The sequence below is a fragment of the Gymnoscopelus microlampas genome, assembly GCF_963454915.1.
Source record: "Gymnoscopelus microlampas genome assembly, chromosome: 22".
NCBI classification, from domain to species: domain Eukaryota; kingdom Metazoa; phylum Chordata; class Actinopteri; order Myctophiformes; family Myctophidae; genus Gymnoscopelus; species Gymnoscopelus microlampas.
In genome coordinates this window covers 40743381-40766842 of record NC_139959.1, presented here as the reverse complement: position 1 = coordinate 40766842, position 23462 = coordinate 40743381, and the positions used below count along the sequence as shown (strand labels likewise).

The window sequence follows — 23462 nt, the reverse complement described above, 5'->3', positions numbered from 1 at the left end:
CCCATAGAAAATCTTTGGAGGGAGTTGAAAGTCTGTGTTGCCCAGCGGCAGCCCCGAAACATCACTGCTCTAGAGGAGATCTGCATGGAGGAATGGGCCAACATACCAGCAACAGTGTGTGGTAACCTTGTGAAGACTTACAGAAAACGTTTGACCTCTGTCATTGCCAACAAAGGGTATATAACAAAGTATTGAGATGAACTTTTGTTATTGACCAAATACTTATTTTCCTTATAATTTGCAAATAAATTCTTTAAAAATCAGACAATGTGATTTTCTTTCCTCATTTTGTCTCTCATAGTTGAGGTATAACTATGATGACAATTACAGGCCTCTCTCATCTTTTTAAGTGGGAGAACTTGCACAATGGTGGCTGACTATATACTTTTTTGCCCCACTGTATATGAACTGATGGAGGACTGTGTTTACTTCCTAATTCTGACAGAAACAAGGCCAGGATAAGCAACTCGGTCACAAGATCACCCACACAGCCAGGGCACGCACACGCACACGCGCGCGCACACACACACACACACACACACACACACACACACACACACACACACACACACACACACACACACACACACACACACACACACACACACACACACACACACACACACACACACACACACACACACACACCAGCTAAATGACGTAATAATGTAGTACAGCACATCTCAAACATCTTGAGAAAAGAAAGTGAAATATTTGGAATATGTTTGAAACATTTTTAACAAACTACATCTTATATGGGGGTCCCTGGCACAAAACATGTTCAGATGGGGGTCCGTGGACAAATACATATAGGCTATTATTTTGGTTTTACTTGATAATGAAAATTAACATGAAAATGTTTGAGAACCACTGGTTTAAACAACAATAGAAAGTCTAAATAATAAGTAACAACATTTTAGAAACAAGCCCAACTAAAACCTCAACCTCAGTTGCTTATAATAAGCAGACATGGCAAACCTGGGTGTTTTCTACTGCAGAGCAAAGCAGTGATGTCATCACATTCAGTCTGAAAGGGGGGTTTGGATAATTATGCTACAGAGATTTTATACGTGGATTTACTCTACCTTTTACTTATTGTTATGTTTTATATAATATGTAGTTATGATGATTTTATATCATTATGAGTCAAACTCTTATTTTGTCATGGATCATTCCTCTAAAAGTCACACACACCCCTTTCCCTGTGGTAATGGTTTCTTCCAAAAGTTGCACAATATATGGCAGCATGTACATTGCGCGCGCGCACGCACGCACGCACGCACGCACGCACGCACGCACGCACGCACACACACACACACACACACACACACACACACACACACACACACACACACACACACATTTCTGTCAATCCCAGCTCAGTGGTATGTGTTCTTTAATTGATTCATTTTGTGTTACAGGGCATGCTATTTCCACCATCAGTGATCCAGCAAATCATATCTACTGAGACCACAAGAACACATCCATTAAATTCACCACAAGTTTTAAGTTTGTGGTACATTTGCCCCTCATCTGTCCTGACAAACTAGAAAACTAAATATTTTAATTCCAAAGACATGCAGTTCTTACCTCGTGTTGTTGTGCTCAGGCTAAGAGATGTCTGCAGTGGCTCAGTGCATGTATGCAACAGACCAGACAGTCAACTGGACTCCACAGCTCTGACAGGACTAGACACGAACCGTCCTTGAAAGGAAACACATTCTCATTTGAGGAAGCAGACGATTGAGCAAGTTGGCTACAATGGACACATATCTTGGTTCCTCGTTCTCATGTTCCTGCTTCTTGGGTTTGTTTTGTTGACCACAATGTGAATGTAATGTAGTTACTTATACCCATAGAGTACTGACTGAGTGATATACTGTTACTTATACTCATAGAGTACTGAGTGATATGCTTATTGTAACATGAAGACATATGCCATGATTATGTGAATGCAACCATAACTGTGCCTTTAATATTTGTGTCATTCTATGCTCTCCTCTACGTGGACATGAATACATTGTTCAAATGTGTTGAAATGAAATAGCCTCTCCTCTCTGTTCCTTCAGCCCACACACACACACACACACACACACACACACACACACACACACACACACACACACACACACACACACACACACACACACACACACACACACACACACACACACACACACACACACACACACACACACACACACACACACAAAGATGGAAGATGTTTTTCATGTGTCCATGAGGTTGACATTACTCCTTTAGAGCCCCTGGTGTGGTTGTTATGTGTAATGATGTCTTCTCTTTCTATTTTGGGATTCTTCTTGTAAGCTGAAATGGTTTGAGTCAAAAGTGCCAATTTTTCTTGATGTAACAAAAACATCCCCTCCTCTCATTATCATACCACAACAGGTGTGGGCTTGTAAGTAGCCTCGTTTCCAGCCTCACTCATCTGCCAAGAGAAGAGCCTGGTGACGACCTAAAGCAGAGTGTGTCTGGGGCGGGACTTCTGTCGTACGTATTTCCCCCAGAAACAATATTTTTTGACCAATCACAACATCACTCGTTTCATTCACAGAGAATGTAAACAGTTTGTAAAGCGTCAACATCATTTCCTTGGGCGGTCCAACTTCTGGTATTTCAGTTTAGACACTCAACCTCCCAGGTCTTGCCCAGCGTGCAGGCTTGTGAGTAAGTAAGCCTTGCCGAGCCCTACCCCAATCCAACCCTTGATGCATAGTAGTGCCAAGCAGGGAGGCCCTGGGTCCCACACGGTCTTGGGTATGACCCGGCCCGGGGATCGAACCCCAACCTCCCAGTCTCAGGGCGGACACTCTAACCACAAGGCCACTGAGCTGGTGTGGGATCGATCAATAAAAAAAATCATGTGTACTCTCTCACTTGTAAACAGTAGAATATACAAATATCACAAAGAACACTTCTCTCTTGTACCAAAATGATCAGTTATGAATTGCATCAAATCTCACAGTCCTCTAGTTATTAGAACAACAGTAAAGGTGTTTCGCCGTGTAAACAAAATGAAGATTGTAACAGATGTAGAATGGTCTGGGATGGTGTGAGAGCCTCAGTTTGTTTTGTTGTCGTTATTGTTGAATGTTATGTGATCGTTTTTTTGTCATTGTTTGTGCGTTGTGCCTGAGGACCCCCTGGAAGACGAGACGATGCATGTCAAGGGGTTTATCCTCCAATAAAATAAATTTAAAAAAAGATTATTTTTTAGCATAACTCACAAAAATAATACTGGTGTTCCCCAAAACTAAATATATTAGCTGCATACTCTAACATTACTCTGGTTACTAGACCCATAATGAAAACATATTACACAACACACCATTCACATCTCATTCATTCCAGGCTACAGATGAGCTTCTTAACCTAACTCCATGTCACAGTAGGTATAATAACATGTAAGCATTTCTAATGACATCTAATGTGTATTCCACACCATAGTCGATTTTTGCCTTTGCCACCAGCCCCCCCCCCCCCCCCCCCCCCCAAAAGTCACCTATATTCCACACACACACATTTGCTTCACAGATACTCTTCTCTGTTTATGCCTCCATTTAACACATTCAAGATCACTTTTATACACTTTATCTCATCATTTCTCACCTGTAAACATACAGAACAAACTAAAGGCACATTACCGCAACACTTCCACACCTTGTAAACTCTGGTCCTATTCTGAACAGGACCCCTGCTGTCCAACATGTGCCTTGCACAGTGAGTGTTTAGCTGCCCAAAGATTGCCTGTCCCAAATGCAATACCCAGAATGATAAAGTGTTTCACAGCTTTAGTAAATGTATTTTATGTGCCACGCTTCAACCACACTTCATAATGTGAACAACATCCTCCTAATGAAATGAAATGAAATAAAATAATGTATCAAATGGATTAATAAATAATATGGGGGTATGCCTGTTTTAGTAAATAATATAATGTATCTCAATTCACATTATAATCATGTATCTCACATATATTATAGTATATTGTGGGTTGTATATTGAGATGGCAGATATGCCACATTAAAAATGACAAATCAAACAAATGGGACACTTCATTAGAACACAAAAAAAATCACCACAGCCTCAGTAGTTTAAATTTTACGATGCCTCTCATATGGATTGCATTGACAGCTGCAGTACATCGTTGTGTCTCTACCTCTATAATGCCAAAATGACTTCTAAAAGCATTAACATTGGTTCACAAGTTTCCTTACCAAGTATTAGGCTGAATACCCTCAAGCCTCCAAGTCTTTCACCAAACACCCAAATGCAGGCTTCTGGACAAACAGAGGGCCACAGACCTGGCCACCCCTTTTATGCACTTCTCTTAAAGGGGCAGCGCTACATTTCATACAGTTTCATAAATACACATCAGCTAAGACAGTGGTTCTCAAACATTTTCACTTCAAGGACCCTAAAAATGAATATATATTCTGCCACGGACCCCATGTTGTGCCGGGGTCCCCCCATACAAGATTTGTCTTAAAATGTTTCAAAAATAGATAAATAGCCATCAGTATATATACTGTATGGTTACTTTATCATTCGATTTCACTAGGTTGACTTCAGATGAAACCTCCAGTGGAGCCTGCAGTCATCTTGGTTCCAGTGGTGTAAAGTAACTACATTTACTCAAGTACTGTACTCGAGTACAATGTTGAGGTATTTTTTACTTTACTGGAGTTTTTCCAATATTCAATACTTTTTCTTCTACTCCACTACATCTCAGAGGCAAATATTGTACTTTTACTCCACTACAATTATTTGAATATTTGAGTTACTACTTTATACCTATACCTATTTTATACCGAGGCTATTTGAAAATAACAGATCTACAAGCTCACAACGCGTCGCATCGCAACGCGTTGTGAGCTTGTAGATCTGCTATTTTCAAACATTTTAGTACTTTTACTTTTGGTATACTCTAAGTATATTTTGATGACAATACTTTTGTACTTTTACCCAAGTAACATTTTGAACACAGGCCTTTTACTTGTAACAGAGTATAATTTTATATTGCGGTATTGCTACTTTTACTTAAGTAAAACAGGTGAGTACTTGTTCCACCACTGCTTGGTTCTCCATGCATCATGTCTATCTCACTACTTTCTGCTCATGCATCCTTCATCAGAACGTCCACATTATGTTCATGTGGGATAACCTGTGTGATCAATGTCCATGTGTAGAATCCTAGAGCAACAGTTCCTGAGCTGGGAGCTCATTTATTTATCACTTCTACCTCCTGATAGATGATAGTCTTGTGACTGACTTTACTTGAGTACATATCAGAACATGTACTTTTGTAAACCTCTGTCATTATAACATTATTCTATGTATTAATTTAAACTATCAGCAAGATGGCCATAAGAATGATTCTAATAAAGTTACCTGATTCTGAAAAGTGCTCAAAAGGTCAGCAGTTCGGAACTTGTTATTAAGGCATTGAATGACCTACGACCACCTTTAAAAAAAAATACCATACCCAAAGTACACCCCACTCAGTCCTGTTGGACTTTTATTAGCCAGTAAATGGTTAATAACGCTAATTGTATTGATTGCTCAACACTTAACTCTTAACAAAGTTGAATATCACACACTAGGACTATAGATTATATTTCAATAATAAGAGCAAATAGAAAACAAAATCTAGGTCCAACACATTTCCAGTAGTCTATTTTTATAGAGAGATATGGTTACATATAACCCCCTATACAAAAGAAAAAAACACACCCAGTGTGAAGTGGGCGGTGTGGTCATCACAGTGATGGAAGCTCACTTAAAAAAACACAGATAAACATTGTGAGAATAGCTCATTTAAAAAATGCTGCCTGTCTTACGTAATATCTGACAATATGGTAAATGTTGGACCTTTTTTCATAGTATAGTTTGTTGATAACTTTTGATTAGGGCTGGGACTTTAACTGATTAATTTAGATTAATTAATTACAGAAAATTAACGCGATTAAAAAAATTAATCGCATTTTAATCGCGCTTAGTTTATGCACCACAGGACGAGTTCTCACTGGACGAGTTTCAGGCGTACCGATCATACCAGTGCACCAACCAACAGCCAACACACCCCAGTGCACGCAATGGGACAAGAAGTCGATCAGACTGCTTTGCTTGGCCCAGTGGATGGGAAATTTAGATTTAAAAAACTCTCTGATGGAAGCGTGGATAAAAACACGGTTGTGTGCAGAACTATTTTTTGTTGCTTAAACTTATGTATTCACTCATTGATTCACTCATATACCAAAATCTGTTTTATCTGAAAATAAATTGCTTCTCAGGTCAAATATTTATATGCGATTAAACATGCGATTACTTTCGATTAATTAATTACAAAGCCTCTAATTAATTAGATAATTTTTTTTAATCGAGTCCCAGCCCTACTTTTGATGCAATGAAACATTCAGTTCAGAGGTGTTAAAATGGTCTTAAAAGTCCTTAAATTGTCACTTTATGAATGTGAAGATACCCTGTATACACTTACACTGTATGCTGGTTTGTTTACCGTTGAGAAATAAAACAATGTTGCACATTAAGATAATCATCTGAGGATGCTGAGGATTCAACACCTTAGTTAAAAAGGCTTCTTCTAGGCTGTGGTCAAACGTACAGCCAACCTCTAGAATGAGAACCTCTCTGTTATTCTCATCAACAACAACAATATTGGGGGTGTTTGCTGCTATATCAGAGAACATTGAGACATCACTACACAGATTGAACATACTCGGCTTCACAGTGGAGTGCTTATACACTACAGCATTGGTGCAGGTGACCTGAATGTGGAAATGATACTGTCTGCAATCAGATCCATGATTCTATCATGTCTACAAATGTAAAGCCCTCTGTACGCATGACAACCATTAAGGATGTGGGCCATGGTTTCAGTAATTTGTGCGTGGTCATGATGTATACAGTGTGGGCTATGGCTGTCAGGGAGCCAAATGGAAAGGTTAAGCTTAGATGGTAAAACCTGGAGCCTAGCTTTTAAGGTGAAGGTGATGATGGCCTCATCAAGAGCTACACCTTTAAACACTGTATGAGACACAGAGTGGTCAGCAGCTAGGAGACAGGCAAGCTTTCCTTGCAGTCAAAGTTCAGTCCAGTGCTTCCGTTGACGTTGTTGCACGCACGCACGCACGCACGCACGCACGCACGCACGCACGCACGCACGCACGCACACACACACACACACACACACACACACACACACACACACACACACACACACACACACACACACACACACACACACACACACACACACACACACACGGTCCCCGGTTTGATGCTCAGCTCCTCCATGCAGGCTTTGTATGAAAGTGTCCCTGAGAAAGTCTCTTAACCAATGTTTAGTTGAACTGGGAAATAGTTCAGAAGAATACAAATACATATAATTAAAAGTAGAGCCTGCTTTGATTTAATCAAAAATAAACACATGATTCCAGTTCATGTTTTAACGTTAAAACATTTCTTAAAATGTTTCCTGAGGTCATAATAGTAAAAACATCATGTTGGTCATAGATACAAACTGAGTTTAATCCCTGAAACAGTCAATTAGTGTCCATGTAACATCATGTGTTTAATCCCTGAAACAGCCAATGAGTGTCCATGTAACATCACGTGTTTAATCCCTGAAACAGCCAATGAGTGTCCATGTAACATCATGTGTTTAATCCTGAAACAGCCAATGAGTGTCCATGTAACATCATGTGTTTAATCCTGAAACAGCCAATGAGTGTCCATCTAACAACCAATCACCCTGTTGAAGTGTCCTTGAGCAAGGCATTGCACCTGTTAGACGGTGCCGAAAATGTAAAATTCTGTAACCATGTAGGCATTTTTGAGTCAAAGTTGGCATCCAGCATTTTTTCAAAGTTCAATGTGTCCCCAATAAGAATCCACCGGATGCCAGTGAAATAAGGGTCCCAGTTTTTTTTATTCCTCCGCCAAAGAAGATATGGTTTCACCACCACTTGTTTGTCTGAGCGTCTGTTTGTAAGCAGGATTACGGAAAAACTACTGCGCCAACTGTTATGAAACTTGGTGGAAGGGTGTAGCATGGGCTGATGATGAACCAAATTAACTTCCCATGCCCCTCGGCCATAAGGGGGCGGGGCAATAGGCGTGGTCAATCGCAAAAAGACACCCAACTCCCAAATGGCTTCACATAACGCCACAAAACTTTGTAGCAGGGATGGTCATCGCCTAAGAAAGAACGGATGCACTTTACACATCCACTGGCTAAAAGAGGGCACGGTAACCTAACAGAGCCCAGCACAGCGCACCAGAGCCCATTATAGCCCATTATAGCCCACCAGAGCCCAGCAGTCCGGCACTTTCCAGCACACAAAGTCCAGCCCACTGGGAGAATAGCCTAGGGCATGGGGGTAGTTAAATGACTGTAATAGGCTATACAGGGCTGGGTCCAGCTGGAATAGGCTAGACTAGAATGTTCTAGGCCTTACTAGACTCTAATAGGCTCTATTAGGCTGTACTAGGCTCTTGTCAGCCCTGTAGCCCCTTTGCACTTGAGATTAACCACGGTGTCCACGGGCAATAGTTTTACAAGGGTTTGTGTCCACCGGCAATGGTTTTACATGAAAGTTTCTAGGCTATAGTATAGTACTGCCCCGTACAACCTACCAGAGCCCATTATAGCCCACCAGAGCCCAGTAGTCCGGCACATTCCAGCACACAAAGTCCAGCCCACTGGGAGAATAACCTAGGGTATGGGGGTAGTTAAATGACTGTATTAGGCTACAGGGCTGGGTCCAGCTGGAATAGGCTAGACTAGAATGTTCTAGGTCTTACTAGGCTCTAATAGGCTCTATTCGGCTGTACTAGGCTCTTGTCAGCCCTGTAGCCCCTTTGCACTTGAGATTAACCACTCTGTCCACGGGCAATAGTTTTACAAGGGTTTGTGTCCACCGGCAATAGTTTTACATGAAAAATTCTAGGCTATAGTATAGTACTGCCCCGTACAACCTAACAGAGCCCAGCACAGCCAACCAGAGCCCATTATAGCCCACCAGAGCCCAGCAGTCCGGCACATTCCAGCACACAAAGTCCAGCCCACTGGGAGAATAGCCTAGGGTATGGGGGTAGTTAAATGACTGTAATAGGCTATACAGAGATGGGTCCAGCTGGAATAGACTAGACTAGAATGTTCTAGGTCTTAATAGAATCTAATAGGCTCTATTAGGCTGTACTAGGCTCTTGTCAGCCCTTTAGCCCCTTTGCACTTGAGATTAACCACTGTGTCCACGGGCAATAGTTTTACATGGGTTTGTGTCCACCGGCAATAGTTTTACATGAACATTTCTAGGCTATTAGAGTCTAGTAAGGCCCTAGAACATTCTAGTCTAGCCTATTCCAGCTGGACCCAGCCCTGTATAGCCTATTACAGTCATTTAACTACGCCCATACCCTAAGCTATTCTCCCAGTGGGCTGGACTTTGTGTGCTGGAATGTGCCGGGCTGCTTAGCTCTGGTGGGCTATAATGGGCTCTGGTGGGCTGTGCTGGGCTCTGTTAGGTTGTACGGGGCAGTACTATACTATAGCCTAAACATTTTCATGTAAAACTATTGCCGGTGGACACAAACCCATGTAAAACTATTGCCCGTGGACACAGTGGTTAATCTCAAGTGCAAAGGGGCTACAGGGCTGACAAGAGCCTAGTACAGCCTAATAGAGCCTATTAGAGTCTAGTAAGGCCATTAAGTAAGTGGACATTAAAACATAGACTTAGATTCGAGAGCTAAACTTTTAGGACTAAAAGAGAAAAACAAATTGTAATGCCTTACCAAATTCTTGCATAATTTATGCTAATAAGGAAAGGTAGCATGATTGCACCATGGTAATAGATGGATTTCTGGACATCATAAAGATGGACTTAAACTCTTAGATTACCTTTATAAGTTAATTAAAAGCTAAATTATAGCCTTTTCCCAGTTTTTGGCAATTAAGTTGCTCATTATGCAAATTTCTCGATATTTATGCCTAAACCGACACTTTTACAGCTTGGCATCCGGCAGAAATGGATTCAGCGCCTAAAAATCATATAGAACCAACTCACTTAGTACTTTTACTCAAAAATGCCTACCACATTGTTTTCCAGGGGGAATTTTCCATTTTCGGCCCTGTCTATGTGATTGTTTATTTACTTTGAAGTTGCTCTGGATGATCATGTCATAAAAAACAGTAAAATCATGATTCAACTGCAACCAACCAATGTGTCCAACTTGTGTTTTCATTTACAGAAAAAACTAAGAATCAGGAGGTTGCCTGCATATTTAAGGTATTTTAAGTTCATCAGTCTAGTTCAACATCAACCCAAGATGTTCAGAGAGGCACGTGTCCAGATCACAGAGACATTTTTGAACTTGCATCAGTTCCTTTGCGCCTCACTATGTCGATGACAAAATGTGCCTTGTCATCTCTGTTCTGTATCCCACCAGCCATCTCCTGCTCAGCATCAGTTATAATGCTTCTCTCTAAAAGTTAGTCCAGGAGACCGTTAAGAACGGGAAGTGAAACCCTGTCAATGAAGCTGCTCCGCACAGAAAACAGCCTGTCTTCTGCTGGAAGAGTCACGGTGCGCTGAGCTTGTTGTTTTCTTAAAGCAGCAGCTGAGAGTTTCACATGACCTTCCCATACAGGGATGGAAGTTTTACTGTTGCTTAGAAGCAGCCTAACATGGCTAAACCTTTTCTCTAAATTAATGACAAATGTTGCATTGTAATTGCGGTAGGATGAATCGCCAAATTTAAATTTTGCCTTATTAGGTAGAATTATGATGGAATCACCTAGAGTGGAAGTGGAGAGGGTGTATTCTTGCTTTGGGATTAGTTCACATTGAGGCATTGAGGCATTTCAATAAAAATCTCCTCTTGTATGCTCCTTCTTTTGTTCACCACTTCATGCCACGTAACGTTCCCAGGCAGCGGCAACACATTCAGGATGGAACTTGGATCATCATCATCGATTGGTGGTGTATAAAACAGTAACACCGATGCCTGGACAGGACTCGGTCCGTACAACATCTTGTGTACGTACGAGATGATACCAAACTAGAAAAAGTGCTCCTCGGAGCACAGGTCTCCGCCAGGTCAGGTAGGCTATTGTGGCCTCCTGGTGGCGCTATAATAGGCCAAGGTGAAAAGGGTGCCATTTCTTCTTAGGCCTTGCACGACTGCATTCATGATTTGAGGCATTTTGTTAAAAACATGTGTTTCGCTAAATTAGACCTGTTGGTGGCGCTATAACAGGCCAATGTTAAAAGGGTGGCATTTGTTCCTCAACATAGTGTGAATGTGCGTGCAAAGTTTGAGCGGAATTGGACGGTGCGTTCATGATTTGCGGAATTTTGTTCAAAACAAGCCATTAATGCAAACTGTACATGTCAATCTTAGCCAATCAGTATGGAATATGAAAAATCAAACACATCCGTCGTGATCATATGACTATAGAGATCATGTGTACCGATTTGCGTGAAATTTGGATACAATTGGAAGGAGTAGTATAAAAAAAAAGGTTTTACATAAGTCGGCCTCCTGGTGGCGCTATAAAAGGCAGATGTGAAAAATGCAGGGCAAAGGTCCTTGAGTGTGCAAACAAAGTTTTACACAGATCGGTGCAATTATAAGTAAAAACACGAATTGGCCTGTTATAGCGCCACCATGAGGCTTATTTGAAAATGTTCAAATGGTAGTTCTTCCTCGGCCTAATGGGAATGTGTGTGCAAAATTTCACAGAAATTGCATACCGTGTTCATGATTTGAGGCATTTTGTTCAAAACGGAGCACTCCTGCAAACTTTGGAAGACATTTTTAGCCAATCAGGATGGAATATGAGAAATCTGAAAGACCCGTTTTGTTTAATGACTATAGAGACACTGTGTACCGATTTGCGGGATTTTTGGACAAAATCTGTAGGAGTACTGTCAAGAAATGTGTTTTGCACCAATCGGCCGCCTGGTGGTGCTATAACAGGCCCCTGTGAAAAATTTGGGGCAGAGGTTCTGCTCTGGTATCCAGGGAGTGTGTGTGCACAGTTTGCCTGCGAGCAAGCCAACGGTGCCGGAGATTAGCTGTACACAGACAGATCGAATGACGGACGGACACACGGACGGACGGACGGACGGACAGGGGGTAAAACATACTCTCTTGCCATGCCTTTCGGCCTGTCGGAGACAATAAAGATAATTCAGTTACATCTACAGTATGATAACATGAGTTTCTGTGATCACATGGGGTTTGATCAGCTCAAAGCCATCATCATCGATCACATGGACAACAGACAAGGATTTGCCTCCACCCATGGAGAGGATCTCACAATGTGGAAAGTGTAACTGACACACAGACCCCTGAGAACCTTTGATGTCAAACAGTGGCCCTCCAGGCCTCTTCATGCCAAGCTGGGATAGAAGCCCTCGGTCCCAGGGGACTGTCCTGTAAGTCACATCTCCCTCTGTCTCCATCTTAAACACCAGGTCGGTCACGTTGCATTGGAACAGTCCTGCTTGGGTGCAGTGGAACCTGTAGCTTTCCTTCTTTTCCACAACAATGATATCAGGTGTCATTTTCTGTGTTTTGTCCAGTAGTGTAACATCATTTACGCTGTGGGACCGCTTGGCTCTGAAACTTGTCTTGTTCTCTAAACATGGAATTTGGCTCAGTGAGGGTAATCTGTGAGAACGAGGCAGAGAGACGGATTCTTCTATCCTCAAACCACTGAAGCATGAACTTAGATCAGTTTCATCTTGGAACTCAACTGAGTGATGCACAGAGGACAATGACCCTGTAACAGGCTGGTCTGTGGTTGACAAATCACAGGCTGTGTCACATGACATCATTTCATCTGGGGAATCATGGTTGTACTGTTGTGATGTGGATGAGGAAGACAACATGGGGGAGACTATAACAACAGAGGGATACATGTTGGGTGTTATTACTTCCTGTGAAGCTGGGAAGAGGGAATAGCAGACTCATCTAAAGTTGAAGAGGGAAGCAGAGGGAGGTTTGATGAGGGAAGATCAGTGTCCTTCAACTCTTCTTTTCTTCTCTTTCTGTCTTTTGTTCTCTGTAAATAAACCATGTGGGGTTTGTTGAGAGTGGAGTCAGAGGATCTGCTAGGAGATGGAGAAGGAGTTTCAGTGCTTGGGTGATGCTTGCCAGGTTCCAGTGGGTAGATTTGGGGTTGAGACTGGGACTGAATGGGAGGGTTATCACCGGGTGTGGAGGGGGAGTCAAACAGAGTCTCCTCAGATACTATCTCCTCAAGCATCTCTGTAGCATGCTTCACTCTTCTTCTGGCTCTTCATCCAACTCTTTTGTCTTCCGAGTGTCTTCCATCTCACTATGTTTCACTCCTCTCATATACTCCCGCATTCGTCCACAGAACACCATTACTCTGCTTGTTTCTGTCTTCTGATCTAAAGTGTCTACCATATCACTATGCTTCACTTCTTCAAAGGCGACTTGGAAATGAGTAGTTCCCTAAAAAAGAGAAAATTAAATTATATCATGGACATTTAACTTGTTAACCACATTGACACACTAGTAAATGGCACTCAGCCTAAACAAAGCCACACAGAAAAGCACTAACCCCTAACAATACATACTCCTCAAATCAGAGGATCATGACTCAGTATTTCAGGGTGAAAACAGAGAATAGCTGTCTGCCAGGGTGAGAAGAGAAAACGGAATGTATTATTTATATATTATTTCATTTATTATTTTAATACCTTAGGAATTCATGCTGCTGATTTGTGTTTACTGTCTCAACAGTTATTCTGCATGATTATGTATTGTCCAGAAGGAGTTGTCCCTGCAAGCCTTTATGCAAATACCATAACCACAACATCTAAGCCTTTATGTACAGACCCTAACCACAACATCTAAGCCTTTATGTACAGACCCTAACCCCAACATATATGCCTTTATGTACAGACCCTAACCCCAACATATATGCCTTTATGTACAGACCCTAACCACAACATATATGCCTTTATGTACAGACCCTAACCCCAACATATATGCCTTTATGTACAGACCCTAACCACAACATATATGCCTTTATGTACAGACCCTAACCCCAACATCTAAGCCTTTATGTACAGACCCTAACCCCAACATCTAAGCCTTTATGTACAGACCCTAACCACAACATATATGCCTTTATGTACAGACCCTAACCACAACATATATGCCTTTATGTACAGACCCTAACCACAACATATATGCCTTTATGTACAGACCCTAACCCCAACATATATGCCTTTATGTACAGACCCTAACCACAACATATATGCCTTTATGTACAGACCCTAACCACAACATATATGCTTTTATGTACAGACCCTAACCACAACATCTAAGCCTTTATGTACAGACCCTAACCACAACATATATGCCTTTATGTACAGACCCTAACCACAACATATATGCCTTTATGTACAGACCCTAACCACAACATATATGCCTTTATGTACAGACCCTAACCACAACATCTAAGCCTTTATGTACAGACCCTAACCACAACATATATGCCTTTATGTACAGACCCTAGCCACAACATCTAAGCCTTTATGTACAGACCCTAACCACAACATATATGCCTTTATGTACAGACCCTAACCACAACATATATGCCTTTATGTACAGACCCTAACCACAACATATATGCCTTTATGTACAGACCCTAACCACAACATCTAAGCCTTTATGTACAGACCCTAACCACAACATATATGCCTTTATGTACAGACCCTAACCACAACATCTAAGCCTTTATGTACAGACCCTAACCCCAACATCTAAGCCTTTATGTACAGACCCTAACCACAACATATATGCCTTTATGTACAGACCCTAACCCCAACATATATGCCTTTATGTACAGACCCTAACCACAACATATATGCCTTTATGTACAGACCCTAACCACAACATATGTGCCTTTATGTACAGACCCTAACCCCAACATCTAAGCCTTTATGTACAGACCCTAACCACAACATCTAAGCCTTTATGTACAGACCCTAACCCCAACATATATGCCTTTATGTACAGACCCTAACCACAACATATATGCCTTTATGTACAGACCCTAACCACAACATCTAAGCCTTTATGTACAGACCCTAACCACAACATCTAAGCCTTTATGTACAGACCCTAACCCCAACATATATGCCTTTATGTACAGACCCTAACCCCAACATATATGCCTTTATGTACAGACCCTAACCCCAACATCTAAGCCTTTATGTACAGACCCTAACCACAACATATATGCCTTTATGTACAGACCCTAACCACAACATATATGCCTTTATGTACAGACCCTAACCCCAACATCTAAGCCTTTATGTACAGACCCTAACCACAACATCTAAGCCTTTATGTACAGACCCTAACCCCAACATATATGCCTTTATGTACAGACCCTAACCCCAACATATATGCCTTTATGTACAGACCCTAACCCCAACATCTAAGCCTTTATGTACAGACCCTAACCACAACATCTAAGCCTTTATGTACAGACCCTAACCACAACATATATGCCTTTATGTACAGACCCTAACCCCAACATATATGCCTTTATGTACAGACCCTAACCACAACATATATGCCTTTATGTACAGACCCTAACCACAACATATATGCCTTTATGTACAGACCCTAACCCCAACATATATGCCTTTATGTACAGACCCTAACCACAACATATATGCCTTTATGTACAGACCCTAACCACAACATATATGCCTTTATGTACAGACCCTAACCACAACATATATGCCTTTATGTACAGACCCTAACCCCAACATATATGCCTTTATGTACAGACCCTAACCACAACATATATGCCTTTATGTACAGACCCTAACCACAACATATATGCCTTTATGTACAGACCCTAACCACAACATCTAAGCCTTTATGTACAGACCCTAACCCCAACATATATGCCTTTATGTACAGACCCTAACCCCAACATATATGCCTTTATGTACAGACCCTAACCACAACATATATGCCTTTATGTACAGACCCTAACCCCAACATATATGCCTTTATGTACAGACCCTAACCCCAACATATATGCCTTTATGTACAGACCCTAACCACAACATATATGCCTTTATGTACAGACCCTAACCCCAACATATATGCCTTTATGTACAGACCCTAACCACAACATATATGCCTTTATGTACAGACCCTAACCACAACATCTAAGCCTTTATGTACAGACCCTAACCACAACATATATGCCTTTATGTACAGACCCTAACCACAACATATGTGCCTTTATGTACAGACCCTAACCACAACATATATGCCTTTATGTACAGACCCTAACCACAACATCTAAGCCTTTATGTACAGACCCTAACCACAACATATATGCCTTTATGTACAGACCCTAACCACAACATCTAAGCCTTTATGTACAGACCCTAACCCCAACATATATGCCTTTATGTACAGACCCTAACCCCAACATATATGCCTTTATGTACAGACCCTAACCCCAACATATATGCCTTTATGTACAGACCCTAACCACAACATATATGCCTTTATGTACAGACCCTAACCACAACATATGTGCCTTTATGTACAGACCCTAACCACAACATATGTGCCTTTATGTACAGACCCTAACCACAACATATATGCCTTTATGTACAGACCCTAACCACAACATCTAAGCCTTTATGTACAGACCCTAACCACAACATATATGCCTTTATGTACAGACCCTAACCCCAACATATATGCCTTTATGTACAGACCCTAACCACAACATCTAAGCCTTTATGTACAGACCCTAACCCCAACATATATGCCTTTATGTACAGACCCTAACCCCAACATATATGCCTTTATGTACAGACCCTAACCCCAACATATATGCCTTTATGTACAGACCCTAACCACAACATATATGCCTTTATGTACAGACCCTAACCACAACATCTAAGCCTTTATGTACAGACCCTAACCACAACATCTAAGCCTTTATGTACAGACCCTAACCCCAACATCTAAGCCTTTATGTACAGACCCTAACCCCAACATCTAAGCCTTTATGTACAGACCCTAACCACAACATATATGCCTTTATGTACAGACCCTAACCACAACATCTAAGCCTTTATGTACAGACCCTAACCACAACATCTAAGCCTTTATGTACAGACCCTAACCCCAACATCTAAGCCTTTATGTACAGACCCTAACCACAACATATATGCCTTTATGTACAGACCCTAACCACAACATATATGCCTTTATGTACAGACCCTAACCACAACATATATGCCTTTATGTACAGACCCTAACCACAACATATATGCCTTTATGTACAGACCCTAACCACAACATATATGCCTTTATGTACAGACCCTAACCCCAACATCTAAGCCTTTATGTACAGACCCTAACCACAACATATATGCCTTTATGTACAGACCCTAACCACAACATCTAAGCCTTTATGTACAGACCCTAACCACAACATCTAAGCCTTTATGTACAGACCCTAACCACAACATATATGCCTTTATGTACAGACCCTAACCACAACATCTAAGCCTTTATGTACAGACCCTAACCACAACATCTAAGCCTTTATGTACAGACCCTAACCACAACATCGAAGCCTTTATGTACAGACCCTAACCCCAACATCTAAGCCTTTATGTACAGACCCTAACCCCAACATCTAAGCCTTTATGTACAGACCCTAACCCCAACATCTAAGCCTTTATGTACAGACCCTAACCACAACATCTAAGCCTTTATGTACAGACCCTAACCACAACATCTAAGCCTTTATGTACAGACCCTAACCACAACATCTAAGCCTTTATGTACAGACCCTAACCCCAACATCTAAGCCTTTATGTACAGACCCTAACCCCAACATCTAAGCCTTTATGTACAGACCCTAACCACAACATATATGCCTTTATGTACAGACCCTAACCACAACATATATGCCTTTATGTACAGACCCTAACCACAACATATATGCCTTTATGCACAGACCCTAACCACAACATATATGCCTTTATGTACAGACCCTAACCACAACATATATGCCTTTATGCACAGACCCTAACCACAACATCAGCGTTGTCATGGTGATTGTCTTACTGGCCAGTGTTTTAATGATGTCGCACGCACGTGTGCCGTGCATTTTATTTTACGTTAAATTAGGAAACATGTTTGTATAGGAAATGTTTTTTGGGCGGTGTAAGCGCCCCTATATGTGAGGTTTTGTACCCCCCTAATCCTGCACTGTGATTGACCACCAGTCTGCACCCCTACCCCCTACACATGCAATGCAAATCTATACTTTTCTTTAAGTGTGATGACCACTAGCTGTAATATGATTGGCTGACTTTATTGGCTGACTCTATTCAGGACTGTGATTGGCTAGTGAAACACATGACCCACATGATGTGCATAGCCCTATAAATAGGACTAGGCACTAAAAAAAAAAAACATTTATGTTTTTTTTTAAGTGAATCAACCATTGCGGACCAACCATTGTACACCCCTAACCCCTACACATTCAATGCAAATCTATACTTTTCTTTAAGTGAGCTTCCATCACTGTGATGACCACTAGCTGTAATATGATTGGCTGACTTTATTCATTTAAGTGAACTTCCATCACTGTGATGACCACTGTGAAGACCACACACCGCCCACTTCACACTGGGTGTGATTTTTAGCTTAGTTTTAGTCTTTTGAATCTAATACAAATTCAAGGAATGCCATGAATTATTATAGAGCTGAAACTAAAAGTTTGCTTTGAACGAGTATCTTTCTCTTCTTCACTCTCTCTTCTACCTCCACAGAACTATGGATTTATTTATTTTTATGTTTGGAGTCTGGTGTTCAACCATCTTTAGACTTTAGTTTAGGTATTCTTTACTTCATTCTCTCAACTTTATTTCTGTGTGTGATTTCTGTGTGCAGCAATCACACACAGGCGTGACTGCAGGCAGAGCCATGCAGTCATGCCTTATATGGGGATTGGTGGGGTGGCTCCCTATGGTAATTGGGATTAACTGGCACACCCCTTCAAGTTACAAGGACTGGGATTCATCATCATAAGAACAATAGTTACGAATGAGGCCCAATGGACCTCATGCAGCAATAAGTTCCTAACGTTTCCTCTTACATTTCTTCCTGAGTGAATTCCTAAGAGAAGTCGAGTCAGATTTATGAAACGTTCTTAAAGGCAGAATTGTTCGTAACTATGTTCTTATGATGATGAATCCCAATCCTTGTAACTTTAAGGGGTGTGCCAGTTCATCCTAATTACCATAGGTAGCCGCCCCACCAATCCCCATATAAGGCATGACTGCATGGCTCTGCCTGCAGTCACACCTGTGTGTGATTGCTGCTCACAAAAATCACAAGAAATCACACAGAAATAAAGTTGAGAGAATGAAGTAAAGAATACCTAAACTAAAGTCTAAAGATGGTTGAACACCAGACTCCAAACATAAAAATAAATAGTTATGTGGAGGTACTTCTGAAGTGAACAGCAAATGATTTTATTTAATTTATGAATGTATTTTATTATTTCTCTCACATTAATCAACATATCACCACTAGACATCAATATAAATTTGCTGAAATTAGCATGTTATCCATATTTCATGTTCAGGAGTAGCGTTAGTAGTGGATATAAAACTTTTTATTACTGAAAGGTGAAAATGACTTATTTTCTATCAATTGCACACCCCATGAAGCCTTGGATTCATGGATTTATTTTAGTTTTTGAGGCATTCCTAAGCCAATAATTTGATTACCGGGTGTGTATCTGGTAGGAGACACAAATAATCTACTTTGTGTCTCCTACCGGATACATTGATGACCTGCCAGCAGCTTTACTAATGAACACTCTGGTTGGTAGGTTCACCACTTGTGAAAGCTTTTTCTTTAAATGGCAGTTTGAAGAGAAGTAATCAATATTCAAATCACCCAAAATAAACAATTCATTATTTGTATCAGACATTTCATCTATCATATTACACATTCCGTCTAAATATTTCATATCAGCACTTGGTGGCCTGTAACAGCAAGCAATTAATATTGGCTTAGAGTATGGCAAATGTATCTGCACACAGAGAGCCTCTATGTCACTCACCAACACATCTTTACATTCTTTAGCTGGTATCTGGTTCTGTACATATATAGCCACACCACCATCGTATTTATTTCTATCCCTCCTAAATATAGTGTAATTATTTATTTTCACCACTTCATCCTCAAATGAAGAATCCAGATGAGTCTCACATACGCATAAAGCCTAGAGGTAAAACCAGTGTAGCTAAAATAATAAAAGTAACTGGTGTACTGTACTCATGGTATTACTGTGATTGACTGACCAGCCAACTGGCCTGACCTGAACCCCACAGGGAATCTATGTTGTATTGTCAAGAGGAAGGTGACCATGTGAGACACTACTCAACAATAAAAAATATCTTAAGGCTATGAAAGCAAACCATGGTCTTCCATGGCACCTCAGCAGTGCCACAGGCTGATCACCTCTATGATGAAGTAATTTGTTCAAAAGTAGCCCAGACCAAGTATTGAGTGCACAAATTAACATACTTTTCAGATGGTCAACATTTGTTTTTGTGGTCTTGTGTAGCCTAATATTTTAATATCTTGAGATATGGATTTTCATGAGCTGTATGCCGAAAAACAAAAAGGTTTTAAATATTTCACTTTACACACAATGAATCTAGAATATATATAATGAAAGTTTCACTTGCATTTCGGAACGTACACAGTGTTACATTTTTTGTTTTTATTCCATCATAGCGCAACATATGAAGTATTGTAGTGCAGGTAATTCCACAATCTTGTGAAAAATGACAACAGTAGCACTGCCACGTACTATTTAATTAGGATTTATTCAGGCTTAAGAAGCAAAAGTATTAATATAGCATCTATTAATATATCACAATCATTTAACCACTTTATCCATTTATATGTTGCTTATTCATAAATAGCAGATCTACAAGCTCACAGTGTGTCATTTTGTGCCGTGCTGCGAGCTTGTACATCTGTTATTTTTGGCACAAAACCTTTTCAGATGGGGGTTCGCGACCAAATACATAACAATTGTGGGGTACTTGACATGAAAAGGTTTGAGAACCACTGCAATAGACACTCAACTGAAATGGTGTCCTGAAGGTTTGTTTCTGGTGACATCTTCAAAGTGAATGTTTGGGCTACATATTCCCTTTGACAAGAAATGTAAATTTAATAACCACGGAAATTCACACAAAGGCTCTGGATTAGGGCCTCCTGACTTCTTGCGCCCAGTATAGGCCCAGTTCTGTAATCCACCCCTGAATAGAGCCCATAATAGTCTTCCTTTATGCTTTCACAAACACTCTAAATGTCGAAAATGATTGTAATTAATTTCATTCATTATGAAATGATTTCTTCAAATACTAAATATCTACACACCGTGTTTAGTAAAAGACGTCAAGTGCACTGCAGTAAGACTAGACTAGAATCACATAAGTTACTGTATGAATCCACTATAATCCAAATACATATCAATTTGGGGGTCCTCGACATGAAAAGGTTTGAGAACCAATGCTTTAGGAAACACTTGTTAATGTAATAATCACATATTCTGCTAAACCGAGTAATATATTCCCCCTTACAGACTCATCATCATCTCATCATGTCTAACTGCATTGTTCCACAGTTACACTGATCTTCCCTGGTAACAACCTCAGAGGGACAGTATCATCACCAGTGTAAATGTATGGAAAGAGGGTGTCAGTGAAAGTGTGTGTGAAGGTGTGTATGTGTGTGTTAGTATCAGGATCAGAGAATGACACCTTTCCTTCATTCCAGTCCAGCTGGACTCTGATCCTCCGAGGTTTCTGCTTCAATGAGAGATCAGTGAATGACCCTGAATGGTCAGAGTATGCTATATATTTACCTTCATCATCTAACTCTATTTCCCAGTGTTGACCCGCTCTGTCTCCCTTCCTCTGGTAAGACTCTGCTAACACACCCACTATCCATTCTGTAAGGTCTCCAACCTCAACATCCCAGCTGTGAGTCCCTGAGTTAAAGCCCTCAGAACTCAGGACAAAGCCAATTTCGTCAAACCTCTCTGGGTTGCCAGGAAGCTGGAATTCAGGAAGTCTTTCTCCATTTCTCACACTGGTCAGATCATCAGACAGGGTGTATGATGGATGGGCAGTGTTGGGGTCCAGAATGACAGGAGTGTAGGAGACAATGTCCTTCATCTTGTTCCAGACTCTGAAGGTCAGGTTGCTCAGGTGTTTGGCCACGTCTATCAGTGATCCAGTGAACAGCTGTGGGTCCTGCAGTGTGAACTGGACTCTTTCCTTTGTAGTCTTGTAGTTCTGCAGCTCTTCCTCTATGGCTTTGATGTTGTTTGAAATGGTTAAAGTGTCTCTGTTCAGACCCTCAATCTTCTCCTTTATCATCTGACTCTTATGTTGCTCTTCATCCCTCAGTGCAGTGATGCTGGACTCCTCTTCCTCTTGTAGAAACCGATGAAGCTTTTTAAACTGTTTCTTAATCTGTCTCTCTGTGTTTCGGGCCTGGACCTTAATGTGTTCTGCTGTTTGGTCACTTTCCTTTTTAACTTGATTAAAGACCTCCAGTTTCTCCTGTAAATGCTTCAGTAATTTCTGGACTTCCTCCCTGTGATCCAGAGCAGCTTCATCTATGGGTCTGAAACTGTGGTTGGTGTGTTTTTTAGAATCTCGACACACAAGAGACACTGGCTGTTGACATTCCAGACAGAACAGTTTGAGTTTCTCAGCATGGAGACTGCAGAGATCCTCAGACCCTGATGAAGTTCTTTTACGTTTTGAAGCTCTCTGTCTCTCCTGTATGAAGGCCTCATTGGACATTGTTTTATTCCCTTCTGTCTCCACCATTCCTGCAGACAAGAATTACAGAAGCTGTGGCTACATGACAGTATAACAGGATCTTTAAATATGTCATGACACACAGGACAGGAAAAATCCTTTTCTGGAAGAGACGACGTGGAAGCCATTTAGTCTCTGAATGAAGCTACAAAAACACTCTGCTCAATACAGGAAGTCAGTCAGTCGTAGTAGTTCCCTCCTGTAGCTGTGGAAAGACCATCTGTCCTCCTCACTGGAAGTTGCGTTTGATCTGAAGGTCAATCTTATCGTCTCAGATGAGTCTGGCAGGGGGCGGAGCTTTGACACACCACCACAGACCTGTTGCAAAGTACACACACACAAACACAAATTTGCCATTAATCTGATACACATGCAACCTATGCCCCAAATATGTTTAGTCCCATGTCAACCAGATCCCTAAAACTGCCTTCTTCCACCTTCGCAACGTTGTCTGCC

The 23462-nt window shown here is 41.0% G+C and overlaps 1 protein-coding gene and 1 pseudogene across 2 annotated transcripts in view; both read right to left on the bottom strand.

Annotated features, from left to right (window-relative positions):
• Positions 1 to 12614, bottom strand: part of LOC311038641 (uncharacterized protein) — a gene marked incomplete at both ends in the record, with an annotated part of 134402 nt that extends 121788 nt beyond the window's left edge. The window contains one exon of the mRNA XM_084048212.1: positions 12253 to 12614. Within this exon, the coding sequence (XP_083904338.1) occupies positions 12253 to 12614 (362 nt within the window). The remainder of the gene's footprint in view (positions 1 to 12252) is intronic.
• Positions 12615 to 13332: 718 nt separating this feature from the next.
• LOC311038640 (E3 ubiquitin-protein ligase TRIM35-like) lies at positions 13333 to 23134 on the bottom strand (annotated as a pseudogene). The gene is made up of 2 exons: positions 22365 to 23134; positions 13333 to 13530 (listed from the first exon to the last, which is right to left on the bottom strand). The product of its transcript is annotated as an E3 ubiquitin-protein ligase TRIM35-like (transcript).
• Positions 23135 to 23462: the final 328 nt, after the last annotated feature.